This window comes from Chiloscyllium plagiosum, chromosome 30 (genome assembly GCF_004010195.1).
Source record: "Chiloscyllium plagiosum isolate BGI_BamShark_2017 chromosome 30, ASM401019v2, whole genome shotgun sequence".
NCBI classification, from domain to species: domain Eukaryota; kingdom Metazoa; phylum Chordata; class Chondrichthyes; order Orectolobiformes; family Hemiscylliidae; genus Chiloscyllium; species Chiloscyllium plagiosum.
The window spans coordinates 34,676,308-34,691,826 of NC_057739.1; the positions used below are offsets into that span (position 1 = coordinate 34,676,308).

At 39.8% G+C, this 15,519-nt stretch overlaps 1 protein-coding gene across 1 annotated transcript in view; it reads right to left on the reverse strand.

The window, feature by feature from the left end:
• cfap77 (cilia and flagella associated protein 77) overlaps positions 1-15,519 on the reverse strand; it is a 179,174-nt gene that overhangs the window by 41,504 nt on the left and 122,151 nt on the right. The window contains exon 5 of the mRNA XM_043720336.1: positions 3,766-3,871. Coding sequence (XP_043576271.1) covers positions 3,766-3,871 — 106 coding nt within the window. The remainder of the gene's footprint in view (positions 1-3,765; positions 3,872-15,519) is intronic.

Genomic DNA, 15,519 nt, shown 5'->3' on the forward strand with positions numbered 1-15,519 from the left:
GTTGGAGTGTTGAGCCACGGGGTGGTTGGGTTGGTTGGTCCGGGTGTCCCAGAGGTGTTCTCTGAAACATTCCGCAAGTAGGCGGCCAGTCTCCCCAATATAAAGGAGGCCACATCGGGTGCAGCGGATGCAATAAACGATGTGTGTGGAGGTGCAGGTGAATTTGTGGCGGATATGGAAGGATTCCTTGGGGCCTTGGAGGGAAGTAGGGGGGAGGTGTGGGCGCAAGTTTTGCATTTCTTGTGGTTGCAGGGGAAGGTGCCCGGAGTGGAGGTTGGGTTGATGGGGGATGTGGACCTGACGAGGGAGTTACGGAGGGAGTGGTCTTTTCGGAACGCTGATAGGGGAGGGGAGGGAAATATATCCCTGGTGGTGGGGTCTGTTTGGAGGTCCCGAAACCTTGATTCTCCTGCTCCTTGGATGCTGCCTGACCTGCTGCGCTTTTCCATGGTAGATGAAGGGTCAATTAAAGCTTTCCAAAGACTGTTTGATCATTATCTGAAAAGAAAAAATTTGCAGACAATGGGGCAATGGTAGGGGCGTGGTACTTGGTGAATTACTTCTTCATGGAGCCAGCACAGACACAATGGGCAATAAAATCTCCTCTTCTGGTGACAAGTCAGTGACTAACACCTGCAGGAGTCCTTGTATTGCAAAAATGCTCACAACCTTTCAATTGTCATCCCTGTGTTTGAAAAATTAACTGTATGGACATTCAACTACTTTGAGTGGGTGTCCACAATGACTAAGAATGTTGAGTCCATGAAAGGCCTACATAGTCGATGTGTAACTGAGTCCAGGCTGTTCCCAGGAATGTGGGAGAGCTGCTAGTGGTCATTTTCATCCTTACAGACACTCTAGACACTGTCCCACCAATGTGGCTATGTTGGCATCCAATCCCAGCCGCCAGACAAAACTTCTCGCCAACATCTTCATTTTGGAAATCCCTGAATGACCTGATGGAGTTTAGCTGGTAGCTGGTGGCAACCTTTGCTCGGACAATGACTCTTGCTCCCCATAATAATATGCTGACTTTTCTATGATCTGGTCTTGCCATATCCAGAAAGGTTTCAATTCTGGTTGTAATGGCCCTTTTGTTACCCCTATCACCACTGGCTGTTTCAGTTTTGCCAGGATGGCATCTTTTTGAATCCACAGTCTGATATTGTCAGCGGTGACTGGAAGGGTGTCTGGAAAGTTTAAAACCAGAATGAACTCTTGTAGTGGCAGCACCACTGGTGGTGTGTCCACCAGAAGGAGGCAGCTCGAGGCATTAGCATTTGCCACTTGGCCTCCTAGACAGGATAGAGGCCTACCTCTATCGATTTTCCTGCTTCTCGGATGCTGCCTGACCTGCTGTGCTTTTCCAGCACCACTCTAATCTAGACTCCTAGATAGTGTTCCAGCTTGTAATTATACACATTAGAATAGGAGCCCACCGCAGAACTTGACCTGAAGCTATGGGGTGGCATGGCCCTGTCCTCTTTAAGTAGCCTTATCAGGGCTTTGTAGACCATTACTATTACACACACAAAAGATGATGGGCAAACTATCCTTCTTTATCCGGGCATATCTTTGAACATCATCAGCCAAAGTCCAGGAAGCACATGCTATTGGGCGTTTCTATTTCTTTTGTTTTTTTAATTCATTCTTGTGGAATGTGGGCGTCATTGGCTAGCCAACATTTGTTGCCTGTCAATAGTTGCAATTGACAAGGTGGTGGTGAGCTGCCTTCTTGAACCAATGCAATGTGTTTGACCCATAATGGTGAATTTCTGCAGTGTATCTTGTAGTATATACTGATGCTACCGAGTGTCAATGAAGGATGAAGTGGATGTAGTGCCAATCAAGCATGTTGCTTTGCTCTGGATGGTGTCAAGCTTCTTGAGTGTTGTTGGAGCTTTATGCATTCCAGGCAAGTGGGGAATATTCTATCACACTCCTGACTTGTGCCTTGTAGATGGTGAACAGGCTTTGGGGAATCAGGAGGTGATTTACTGAACGCAGTATTCCTAGCCTTTGTAGTATCCAGTGTCTCCAACCATTTTTTGATATTCTGAGGAGTGAATCAAATCAGCTGAAGACTGGTTTCTGTAATGCTGGGACAACCGGAGGAGGCCAAGATGGATCATTAATCACCCCAGACAATGATAGCTGTTTCTTTACTTCCTTAAAGGCTACATCATGGCTATAAGACAATTCCCAAGGCTGACCCTTTTTCAATAGCAAATGTAAGGGTGCCAGGATGGAGGCTATGTTATGTATGCATTTTCTGTAATAATTCACCAAGCTAAGGAAAGACCCAAGTTATGTTATGGACATGAGTACTGGGGAGCTTTTGATTGCCTTCACTTTATCTTCCAGTGGGTATTACCCAGTCTTTTTGACTCTGTAGCCCAAGTAGGTCACTTGGGGTGCTTGGAACACACAGTTTTTCCTCCTAAGGTGTACCCCCACCTTGGAGTAATATTTAAGCATTTAATCCAAGTTTTCTGAATGCTCTTTATTGGTTTTCCTGGTTATTAGCACATCATCCAGATAAATGACGAACTGGGGTAGACCTTATAAAATGTTCTCCATCATCTATTGGAAAATGGCACAGCTAATAATACTCCAAAAGGCATTGCAGATGTTGGTACAAACCCTCATGGGTATAAATTGTAGCATACCTCTGGTAATCCTCATCTAATTCCAACTGAAGGCAAGCATGGGTCATGTCCAGCTTCGTGAAGGACAGACTGCCCCACCCCACCACTACCTTTGCATATTAATCCTTTATGCAAGGAATTAGGCATTTATCCAGCAGCAAGAAGCGGTTTACTGCTTGTTTGAAATCCCCACAAAGGTGAACCAACCTGTTGGACTTTACAATCGGTACAACTGGTGCTGCCCATTCTCAAACTGTACTGGTTTGATGATACCTTCACTTTCCAGCCTCCTGATTTAAACCAGCAAATGGCTTTGGGTGGGCCTAGCAGAATTGTGGAATTACTTCTTGGTCAATATGTAAGAGGTGACCTTGGCTCCTTTGATAGTCCCAAAACTTCCCTGAAAATCCTCTGAGTATTTAATTAGGACTTCATTCAGGCAGCCATTTTCTAATCGAAATAATTTGAGTCAATCAAGTTGAATCTTTCTCAACCAATTTTGCCCCATCAAGCATGGGACCGAGCCTTTTACCACAATCAGTGGTAACTGAACCAGCTGCTTCTCATAACAGACTGGAACTAAGTTGTACCCTTCATCTGTAAGTGTGTGTGTGTATGTGTGTGTGTCTGTGTCCTTGATGAACTATGTTCCACTTGGCTTGCAGGTACACAAATGTTTCAGTTCTGAAGCCCAACATTTTGCCCTGAATTGAACTTAAAACTATCAAAAACAGCTTTCAGCATCAATTAAATCAGTACAGAATTTATTACTATATTTGTTCAAACTTACAATATTCATCTGTACATATAAAACAAGTATAAGTCTTATTAATATCCATTAAGTATAAGCATATAAGGCTGATGAAACAGTGTCAAAAGCAAAGTGTAGTGTTAATAATGCTTAATAAAATTAATTTAAGTAACAAAAAAGCAAATATAGTTTTTATGTTCTTATTAACAGTATAAACTTCAATTAGAGTTATTCTGTATTACAATTTATTCTGAAAGTAAGTAAACCTCTTCCACACCAGTTTAAACTGGATCCCATTCCAGTTTTTGTTATGAGATGCCCTGCAGATTTTTCATTTATAAAACACATGTTAGGCTGTAAACAAACCTGATGGGTCTTTTTCTTCTGCCTGATCCGGTCTCTTGCTTTTTGCTCGTCCATCCATTCCTTCTGGAATTTATTCTCCAGTAGGTCAAACATGGGGGTTGAGGGCCTGGGGGAAAGCATTACAAGTCAATAAGCACCTTGAGTTGATTGACTATTAGGATGTTCAAATATGTATTCCCTGATGATGAGCAAAATAAAACAGAAACTCTTATATGAAAAAAATAATAGGTTAGATTTTGTAACCATTATCTAAGAATGGGAAAATCTTGCAAAAATCTATGAGCAATTTTCATAGGTCAGTTAATAGAGAAGACGTCTCCACATGTGAGAAGAACAGAACAAGAGGCCATAAATATAAGATAGTCACTAATAAATTTCATAAGTATGCAAGAATAATTTATTTACTGTAGAATGTGGAACTTACAATTACAGGGAGCAGCTGGGGTGAATATCATTTATGAATTCAAGAGGAAGCTGGATAAGCACATAAGGGAGAAAAGCACAAGGATATATTGATGAGATTAGATGAAGAGGATTGAACAGCGGCTCCTGTGGAGCATAAACATTGGCATAGACTTGTTGGGCTAAATGACCTCTTTTGGTGCTGTAAATATTTTGTAACCTCATGGTTTTTGCAATTTTACATAAGGTAGTTATATTTTAGCCTCATAAGTACAGTCATTACACTTCAAAATAATTATTGCATAATGTGTTCCCAGTGTTAAAATGCAAATGTTTATTTATCTCCTCAGCTCTTCCAGTTGTGCTTATCAGAAAGCTGTGCTTTATTGCTTAAGATGTGCAGAAAAATGTGACCATTATTCCAAGTTTAAATTTCTTTTCTCAGGTGAAACAAACTAATAGTCTTTGGATTACTCTTTACCCAAATTAAACGAAAACTATTGCTGATTTGAAATTATTTTAGGATAAATATCAAAATATGAGACCAGGCAAGGGTTTTGGATAATATGATTGACAAGAAAGAGTCTTTCAGTGCCATTGGCCCCTAAATTTCTGAGATTGGCGATTGCCTTTGAATCACCTCCTGTAACCTACCACAAAAGTTACACAGCATTTTAATTTTCTTTTTGTATACATTTATATTGGATGGCAGGGTGTCTGGAAGCTGGTGGTGGAGAATAATTTTACCTTTGATCTCAGATATTTTGTGGAAGTAACTACTTTTGTGATAAATAATTTGTTTTCTCCACCCAATTTGTTTTGCATTATGTCAGCCATGCAAGAAAATTAAGCTGTACAATGCATATTTATTGAGGAATAAAATCAAATTTATTACTGGGAAATATACTGTGCTATGTATTTTGTTGAGAATAATATATTAGTAATTAGGAGTCATTATTTTCATCAAGAATTCCGTGGTGAGAAACAGTTAATGTTTCAGGTAAATGATGACAGTTCTGATGAAGGTTGATACACATGAAAAGATGAGTGGGATCATAACATAAGAGTGAATGGTCATCATTAATATTAATTCTGTCTTTCTCCACAGCTGCTGCCTGACATACTGAGTATTTCCAGCATTTCTAGTTTGTATTTCAGATGTTCAGGATTAATGGTATTTTGATGTTGAATCTCACTAAGAGCCTGGATGATGAAAAAACTACTTTTGTATAACATGAAAGATTTATAACTACCAACTGAACTCAGGAGTAAGATTATACGGTGAAACTACTCCAGGATAATTCTTATTCCTCTAAAATAATGCAAACTGATGTTACATAGAATTGCCATCAAGATGATATGTGCTGAGCATGGTTGTGTGTGCATGGGTCTGGATGCATGATACAGTGTTGAAGCACCCTATTCTAAATGTAGCTTGCTCACAGGAGGAGGAACAATTGTAGCATAATCATCACACATGGATTGAATGGTAATCTGCGCTCAATTAGCAGAAACATCCAAGTGTATATCATGTTGGTGCTTGAAAATCAAGCTTCACTTCCAGCATTGAAACACTTTGTTTAGTGATGGTCAAAAATTCCAGATATTTTTCTGTATTTCTCAAAAAAATGTAAATTCTGAATTAAAACCTTTTTTATAAATGACAGACAGAATCAGACCGAACAGAAAATTGGTTAATGTATCTGACTAAACATTTAAGCTAATTGATGATTTGTGGATTGAAAATGTTTTTTGGTTCTGTATAATTCTTTAATTCCACAATTTTATTCACTGGAAAAGATTTTCAGAAAACCTTTTTTATAGATGTATATTAGAAAAACATATGCGCATATTTTGAAAAATGCAGGGGGCTTGAAGAATTAATGTGCTGTTCTTATCTGAGATGTGAAAAGTTACTGTTACTGCAGTATCAGTGTTCACATTCAAAACATTAGCAGTGCTCACCTTTTGTACTTGTATGGAAAAACTCAAAATCTGTCTATGGTCCATTCGAATTGATTCACAGCAGGAAGTGTGCAATGCTATAACGCTGTTCCTTTGGGGCCAGGTACACAATGCAGGTTTCCACCTGCATGCTTCTATTCAGCTAATTGTTCCCTTCTGGCCCAGTCTGTCTGTACTAACAAGGACAGTAGCAGGATGGTAATTGAAGTACTTAGCAATACACACATGAACAGGATACTGTGACTAATTACGGAGGTGTGGGAGGGCCTTTGGCTATTTAATTATTTGTGGTTTATGGGAAAACCTTAAAACGGAGAAGGTTAAAATATTCATTTTGGTTGTGCAATAATATATTCCTCAGTTGTATTTTGAAAAAGATCTTGCACAATATTGAAGTAGTTATGATGTGGCACAAGTGCTGTGGATCGGTTGCTATCAAACTCTTGTGTCAATCCTTTCAGTCCTAAGATATTTTTGATCTTCAGATGTCCAGTACAAGAGACTATTCTTGTTATATTAGCAGCAGGAATAATACTAAAGATGGGTGTTGAAAGATAGATAAAGTTAGCAGTGACATTAATAAATGTCCCTATCCAATGTGTTTAGGCATACGTGTTTCTACATAGTTTTGTGGTGCAGTATTGAGAGTTTGCTGTGTTGTTTAGGGTGCTGTCTTTTGATGAGACTCTTATCCAAGGCCTTCTCAGGTGAATGTAAAAGGTTTTACAGCACTATTCAAGGAGGGGTTCTCCCAGTGTGCTGACCAACAGGTGTGATGGTGATAGGTGGATGCAGGTCGGGGGCTAATGTAATTGGTCAGTGGGAAGGGTGGAGTGGATAGGTGCATAGGAAAATGGACAGATAAGAACAGATCCAGGAGGTGAGGAGGTGGTGTGGGGCTAGACATGGGATAAGGCTGGAGAAGGAGGAACTTTGAAGCTGGTGAAGTTGATGTTGAGGCTGTTGGGCTGTAAGCGTCCCAGGCAAAATATAAGATGTTGATCCTCCAGTATCCATTTGAAAACTGGGGCAATTAAAATGGATGGTAACTTTAATTTCCACTCCCTCAACAACATGTCCATGCTTGGCCTCCTCCACTGTCAGAATGAGGCCAACCCATTCTAATCTGTCCACCTTCCTACGCACCTATCCACAAAGCTATTTTTGTCTCTGGTTCACTATGTCCTTTAGGGAAGGAAACTTATCCTGTGAATGGATTAAAAACCACTTTTATCTTAGTCAGAAAATACCATGAAATATCACAATAGCACTTACATCATGGAGGTTGAGTGTTTATGGAGCATTTAACAATAATAAACACTGAGAATTCTCCACATACATGAAAACAAGTTAGAACATAGAACATAGAAAAGTACAGCACAGAACAGGGCCTTTGGCCCATGATGTTGTGCCGAGATTTAATCCTAATGTAAAATATAGTAACAACCGACGCACCCCTCAACTCACTACTATTCATGTGCATATCCATAAGGAGGAAAAGCTGCAACTTGAAGAGAAAAGGGTAAGAAATATAGACTCTAGGGTAGAAATCTGAAACCACAATCAACAAAGAAGCTTTTCAAGATGTTTTTGAAAGCAGGATTGGAGATGCCATGGGATAAGGAACTGTATAGGGAATTCCAGATATCAGGGCTATAAAATGCAAAAATGCAGCCACTAATGATAGAAGGAAGAGAATTGAAGAGAGGAGAGTAGCATATAAGGAATATGCTAGGAAGAAATCACTGATCCAGTGAGGCTTTGAAATGGTTTCAAAGCAAGGAGAGGAATTTTGGAATTTCCATGTGTTTTGGGCCAGGCCAGACCCCCCAAAACATTTCAAGAAGGTAGCCCATACCTTAACTTTACTAATTGGTGTAAAGTGGGTATTCCAGGAGAGAATCAGCTGGTCAAGCCACTTAATTTTCAACAAAACAGAATTTATTTACAAGATTGCTGAATGAAACACAAACAGAAAACAGAATACTGAATAACTTAACCACTCTGAAAACCCAACTGATCATCCCAACTTAATGATGCTGTTCTAAATACTTGTAACAATCCCCATAAACACCCCTTGGCACAAAAGGTAAAATCAAACACAAATCCTTACAGGATTGAAGGCAGAGAGAGAGTACCAGCCTGGACCTGCTTCTTTGGGTCTCCAGCAGCCTTTCTTCACATTACTGCTATAAAAAACTGACCACACCCCTTTCATTATACAAGCGTTTTTTTCTAATCTGTTAGCTATTATCAAATTGGCCCTAAAACCCTTTAACCCCCAGACTTTTCGTACTCTAAGTTATTTACGACCTGTCTGAAAAAAAAATCAAGGACTGTATAAGCTTGTTAAAGAAACAGCTTTGTCACACCTTCCCCCTTAAAAAGAAAGAACCATCAATATCTAAAGTTGGCTTCATTATAAAACCTCTTAAACCTAAATCGATAGTACGTGAAAACATCCACATACGTTCCATTGACTATAAACATGCAAACATGCACAACTACGTTCTGTTTTAGTCTGTTGTACTCCTGTCACCAAACGCCTCCATTTCTCATTTGAGTTTCGACAATGTTTCGGTAATCACATTTTTTGTCCTGCCACATGCATAATTTTCAAATTGAATGGCTGTAACAACAAGCTCCGTCTAAACAGCCTGATATTTTTGTCCTTAAATGTCTTACAAACTTCAATGGGTTATGATCAGTATATATGATTGTTTCAGACACGTTACTGGTAACGTAAACACTGAAATGTTGTAATGCTAACACCAAGCTCAAAGTCTCATTCTTAACCGTTGAATATTTCTGCTGATGAATGTTCAACTTCCTGGAGAGCACCGACACCCACATCACTTGCATCGATAGCCACTTTGAATGGCTTTGCGTAATTAGGTGTGGCTAATGCCGGGACAGTGGGTTAACACAGCTTTCAGGCTGTCAAATGCCTTCTGAAAATCCACTGTCCACTGAAACCTCTTGCCTTTCTTTAGCAATTGAGTGAGTGGAGCAGCCACACTGCTAAATTTTAGTACAAATTTTCGAGAAAATCCACTCAATCCCAGGAACCGTAGTACTGTTCTTTTTGACAATGGTATGGTAAATTCCCCAATTACCTTTGTTTTTGCATCCTGTGGGGTTATTTGTCCATGTCCAATAACATGGCCCAGGATGGTGACTTGGGCTTTGGCAAATTCACTTTTAGTCAGGCTAATCGCCAAGCCTGCCTTTTGAAGTTGATTAAATAAGTCTGATAAATGTTGGAAATGTTCAGTCCCTGTGTAACTAAAAATCACAAATTCATCATCATATACGACACAGTTGGGTAATCTGGCAATGACCTTATTGGTTAGTCTCTGAAATGCGGCTGGCACAAATGGCATGACTTTAAAGTGAAACAGTCCATTTGGTGTTACAAAAGCCAAAATTATCTTTGCTCTTTCTGATAAAGGTACCTGCCAGTATCCTGTGAGCAAGTCCAACTTAGAAATACAAATTGTTTGTCCCACCTTCTCAACACAGTCTTCCAAATATGGAATCGGATATGCATCAGTCTTTGTAACTGCATTGATTTTACGATAGTCCACACATAACCCTTAGGTACCATCTGGTTTTTGGACCATTACTATGGGTGAGCTCCAGTCACTGTAGGTCACTTTGATTATGTCATCTTGAAGCATACATTCAATCTCCTTCTGAATCTGTGCCAATTATGCCAGTAAGGATTTTGCTTAATTGGAACAACATCTCCTATATCTACATCATGCTAAAATTTGGTACAAATATTTGATAAAATCCACTCAATCCCAGGAACCATAGTACTGCTCTTTTTTGTCGATGGTATGGAAAATTCTCTAATTACTTTTGTTTTTGCATTTGTGGGGCCATTTGTCCATGGTACTTCCCAACTTATTTCCACTTGTCTCCCCATGTGATAGTAATAACTCTTTCAGGTCATTTTGATTTTCCTCTGCAAGGTAACTCAATAATTTATCCCAATTTTTGACAACTTCCTTATTGTCTAATTTAATTTGAGGAATGTCCAATTCAGAATCCTCTGAACTTGGTTTCTCCCTCTGTGTTGTAATCAATAACACATTCTCCTCTTGCTTTCCTTCCCTATCAAAATACCTTTTCAGCATATTGACATGACACACTCAGTGAGATATCTTTCTGTCTGGAATCCCTATCAAGTAGTTCACCTCACTCAATTTCTTTTCGACTTGATAAGGTCCACTAAACCTTGCTTTTAAAGGTTCACCTATCACTGGAAGTGACACTAATACCTTATCCCTGATGGCAAAATTGTGTTTTTTTGATTTCTTATCTGCTTCCTCTTTCATTGTATGCTGTGATACTTTTATATGCTGTCTAGCCAATTCCCCAGCTCTATTTAATCATTCCCTAAAATTTGACACATAGTCCAAATATGTGGTCTCTGAATTCTGACTTACGAATTTCTTCTTAATCCATTTTAATGGTCCTTTCACTTCATGCTCCAAGACTAATTCAAATGGACTGAATTTGGTCAATTTATTTGGTGCATTTGATCGCAAAAATCACAAATGGTATTCCCTTATACTAATCATCCGGATAGTCCTGACTATAAGCCCTCAACATGGTCTTTAATGTCTGCTATCTTTCTAGCACTCCCTGTGACTCTGGATAGTACACAGTAGATTTGAATTGTTTTATTCCTAAACTGTTCATAACTTCTTGAATAATTTTGATGTGAAGTTTGACTTTTGATCTGTTTGTATCTCGGTAGTCGATATCTAATGAAAAATTTGAGTAATTCCTCTATCTTTTTAGCTGTGATATCGCATAATGGGGCAGCCTCTGGAAATCTAGTCGATGCATCCGTTATTGTTAAGAAATACTGATTCCCACTTTTTGTTTGAGGTAGGGGACCTATGCAATCAATTAAGACTTTTGTAGAAGGTTCCTCAAATGCAGGAATAGGTATAAAAATTGCAGGTTTTATTACTGTCTGTGGTTTGCCAATTACCTGACATGCATGACATATCTGGCAAAATTCAACTCCATCCTTGTGCAGTCCAGGCCAGTAAAAATGTTTTTGCATTTTAGCTTGTGTTTTTCTCACTCCTAAATGACCCCCAAGTGGTAGCTCTTGCGCCACACACAACACATCCTTTCTATAATCCACTGGCAATACAATTTGATGAACCTCTCTCCATTTCTCATCTGCCTGAATATGTGATGGCCACCATTTCCTCATTAAGATACCATTTTTAAGAAAATAACATTTAGGGATACATTTGGATTCCTTTTCTGTGTATGCCTTTTGATACAATTGCTTTAAGTTTTCATAAATTACTTGGATGCGAGCATAAGAGGTACAGTTAGCAAGTTTGCAGATGACACCAAAATTGGAGGTGTAGTGGACAGCGAAGAGGGTTACCGCAGATTAAAGTAATGGACAGGGGAATGTTGATAGATGTTATTTATTTGGGCTGCCAGAAGGTGTTCAATTAAGACCCTCATGCTGTAGCTAAAGTTGGAGCTCTTGGAATTCAAGGCAAATTATTACCTGGCTAGGAGATTGTCTAAATAGCACAACAAACAGAGTGGGGATAATTGGCATGTATTCTGATTACTGTAATGCCCCATAGAGATTCATCTTGCCATCTTAATTATTCACCCATTAGGTAAAGGTAAAGTCACCAAAGTCCCACCATCTCATTGGAGAGAGATGACTGATAGCGAGTTTAACCTAAGAATTGCCAAGCTGCAGTCATGGTGACCTCAGCAAGGAATTTACCCCACATTGTTGGTGTCCTTCTGTATCTAAAACCGGTTGTCCAGCCAACTAAACTAACCACTTCCTGCACTTACTATGACTTAGATGATGGAAAGACAGCCACATGTCCAAATTTGCTGATGGCACAAAGATAGGTAGAAATGTAGATGCAAGCATAAGATTACAGAGGTATTAATAGATTAAACAAATGGGAAAAATTGTGGAAAATGGATTCCGATGAAGCCAAGTTTGAGGTCATCTGCATTGTACTTGAAAAGTACTTTCCAAATGATGGAAGGGAAGGAGCAATAGAGCTACAAAGAAACTTTTAAGGATCCATACACTTAGATCATTAAATGTCAGAGACAGGTACAAAAATAAGCAAAAAGGCTAATGAAATGCTGACCTGTATATCATGAGGAATAGAACACAAGAATATAGAGGTCTCTATCTGTATAGAGACCTGATTAGGTCAGGAATGCTGTGTTCATTCTGGGCACCAGGCTTTCAAAAGGACAAAATGCAGAATAGATTTACTGCAATGATATCCTGACTCAAAGGTTTAAATTTAAAGGAGACCGTATACAACCTAGGGTCTTATTCACTGGAATTTTAGAGTCTAATTGATGATTTAAACAAACTTGTCAGGATATTGAGAGAACAGTTAGATTATCAGCAGACAAACTACTTTTGCTAGTGCCATAGTCTAAAAGTTCATTTCAGTGATGAAATTAGGAAGCACCTCTAGATACAGAAGAACCTTGGTTGTCCGAATACCAATTATCCAAAAATCGGATTATCCGAAGGAGATCTCGAGGTCCCGATGGAAACATTACATCAAAGACATCTTTTGTTTACAGTGATTAACCAGGCACCGTCTCCAAATGACTGACCTCCCGCCCTCTCTCCCCCCCACACCTTCCCTGGAGTTCTACTGAGGGGTGTACCCTAAACCCCCCCTTCCCCAAATAATCCCTCCAACATTGCCCTGTACAGGGCAAAGGTGGAACCTGTCAAAAAGTTGCAGTAAAAATTTGTGTGTGTGGCTGTGTGTGTGTGCGCACGCGCGCGCTGTTTGGAGACTTACTCCAGTAAGGCAGCAGCAGTCTTGTTGTTGATGTCCAGTCCGGCTGCCTCAGAGAGGGGGCGGGTGGGGGGCAGTGTCAGATGGTTTTGGAGGGGGTGTTGCACGGGGGCAGTGGACGGTGTTGGGTGTGGTACTGGGGCAGGGGGGCAGTGTTGGGCAGGGTTGGGGGCAGGGGGTTGCACGGGGGCAGTGGATGGTGTTGGGCGGGGCCTCGCGCGCTGTCTTGCTGGCTTACCTCCTGAATGGTGAGCAGACTTTAAAAACTCCGAGCCCCAGAGGAAAAGCATTTAATTGATTAACCAAATAATCGATTATCCGAACGAAATGATATAGAAGATGGTATCAGCAATAACATTAGCAAATTTGCTGATGATACAAAGCTGGGTGGCAGGGTGAAATGTCCTCGATGGCTATTGAGTCTTTAATCACTTCAAACGGGGATGCAGGCTTTAGTTGATGCATATGTAGACCCCGGAATTCCTTTCAAGTGACTGCCCCAAGATAACTTAAGGTTTTATCCGTATAAAAGAGGTAACATCTCAGGTCAGACAACGCATTTTAGGTGTGAGACCTTGTTTAGAGTCTGTCTGTGTCTGAACCTGGAGTTAGACTGGTTTTATTTCCAATGTAGGAATTTATAGAATGCCACATTGACTGACTGCCGACAGATTGTGGGCTTTTTGAACAAACTAGAATATATCTGGAAATACAAATTTGCAAATGCAAATTCACCCCATAGATTTGTGTGTGTGGGTCTGTGAGTGAGAGAGAGAGAGAGAGAGAGAGTATGAAATAGGGTCAGTGTGAGTGTGTGTTTGTGTGAGAGAATGTGTGTCTATGTGTCCGTGATGAGGAGAAACTTCTTCACCCAGAGAGTGGTGGCTGTGTGGAATGCTCTGCCCCAGAGGGCAGTGGAGGCCCACTCTCTGGATTCATTTAAGAAAGAGTTGGATAGAGCTCTCAAAGATAGTGGAATCAAGGGTTATGGAGATAAGGCAGGAACAGGATACTGATTAGGAATGATCAGCCATGATTATATTGAATGGCGGTGCAGGCTCGAAGGGCTGAATGGCCTACTCCTGCACCTATTGTCTATTGTCTATTGAAATAGTGCCTGCCCATCACGTTCAGATAATTGAGGTTCCACTGTATATTGGTGAGAGAGCTTTGGAATACTCTTCCACAAATAATAGTTAATGGTGATCAATTGTTAAATTTGAATTAAAATAACACCAACTCATATTGATACAGGGCTTTTAACATCATGAAATGTCCTAGATGCTTCAAAGATGTGTTATTAAACAAAGTATGATACTGAGCCACGAAATAAATATGAGGTCAAATGATCAAGAATTGGACAAAGAAGCAGGCCTTAAGAAATGTCTTCAGGTGTAAAGTGAGGTAGAGAGGCAGAGAAACATAAAAATTGCAGAGCCTGGAATCTAGGCAAATGAAGTCATGAATGAAGTAAATATGCTTGGAAATGTACAAGTGGCCAGAATTAGAGAAGGAAAGATATGTTAGAAGCTTGTGAGGTGGGAATGGGCAGTATCATAAAGAGATTTCATAATAAGAATGAGAATATTAAAATCAAGATGTTGCTTGACTGGGAACCAATGTTGGTCAACAAGTACAGTGAGGTAAGTGAATAAGACTTGCTCCAAGTTAAGACATTTGGCAGCAATGTTTTGTATGGTCTCAGGTTTATGAAAGTTGAGAATGTAAGAGACCAGTCAGTATTGGAATAGTAAAGTTGTAGATATGGAGAGTCATACAGCACGGAAACAGGCTCTTCGGCCCAATTTGTCCATGCCAACCGGGTTTCCTAAACTGAACTAGACCCATGTGCCTACGTTTGGTGCATATCTCACTAAAACCTTCCTATTCATGTACCTGTCCAAATGCCTTTTAGATGTTGTAATTGTACTTCCTCTATTACTTCCTCTGGCAGCTCATTCCATAAATGCACCACGCTTATTATACTTTTCCATTTTTACTTTTGCACCATTCAGGAGTGAACAATCATTGCAGTTCACGTATGTGATCTTTGAATGTTTGCCATTACTTTTCCACCAGTGTCCCTTTAAGTAACATTCTCCAATCTAACCCAGCCAACTCAAACCCCAACCATTGTAGTTCTTCTACTTAGATTCAGAACCCTAGTTAAAGATTGCTTTCCATTTGGATGAGGACATTTATCATATTATAGTCGCTCATACCAAAGAGCCTCACACAAATAGACTATCACAGATGAGTGGAAATGGCAAAGTTAAGCAATGTTACAAAGGACAAAAAAAAGTTTCTATGGCACAAATTTGAAGTCAGAGCTTATCTCAGGATCAAATATGATACCAAGGTTGCAAATAGATTAAAAAATATCTGAGATTAACAGTCTTTTGTTAAGCAAAGCATTATGTTTTTGGTTCACTAGAACCACGAATAGAACACAAGGTAGACAACGAGTAAATTTGAACAGGGAACACTTTATGGTGCATCCATCAGCTCCACAGTCAGATTTAAACAGCCTCTCCCATTTCCA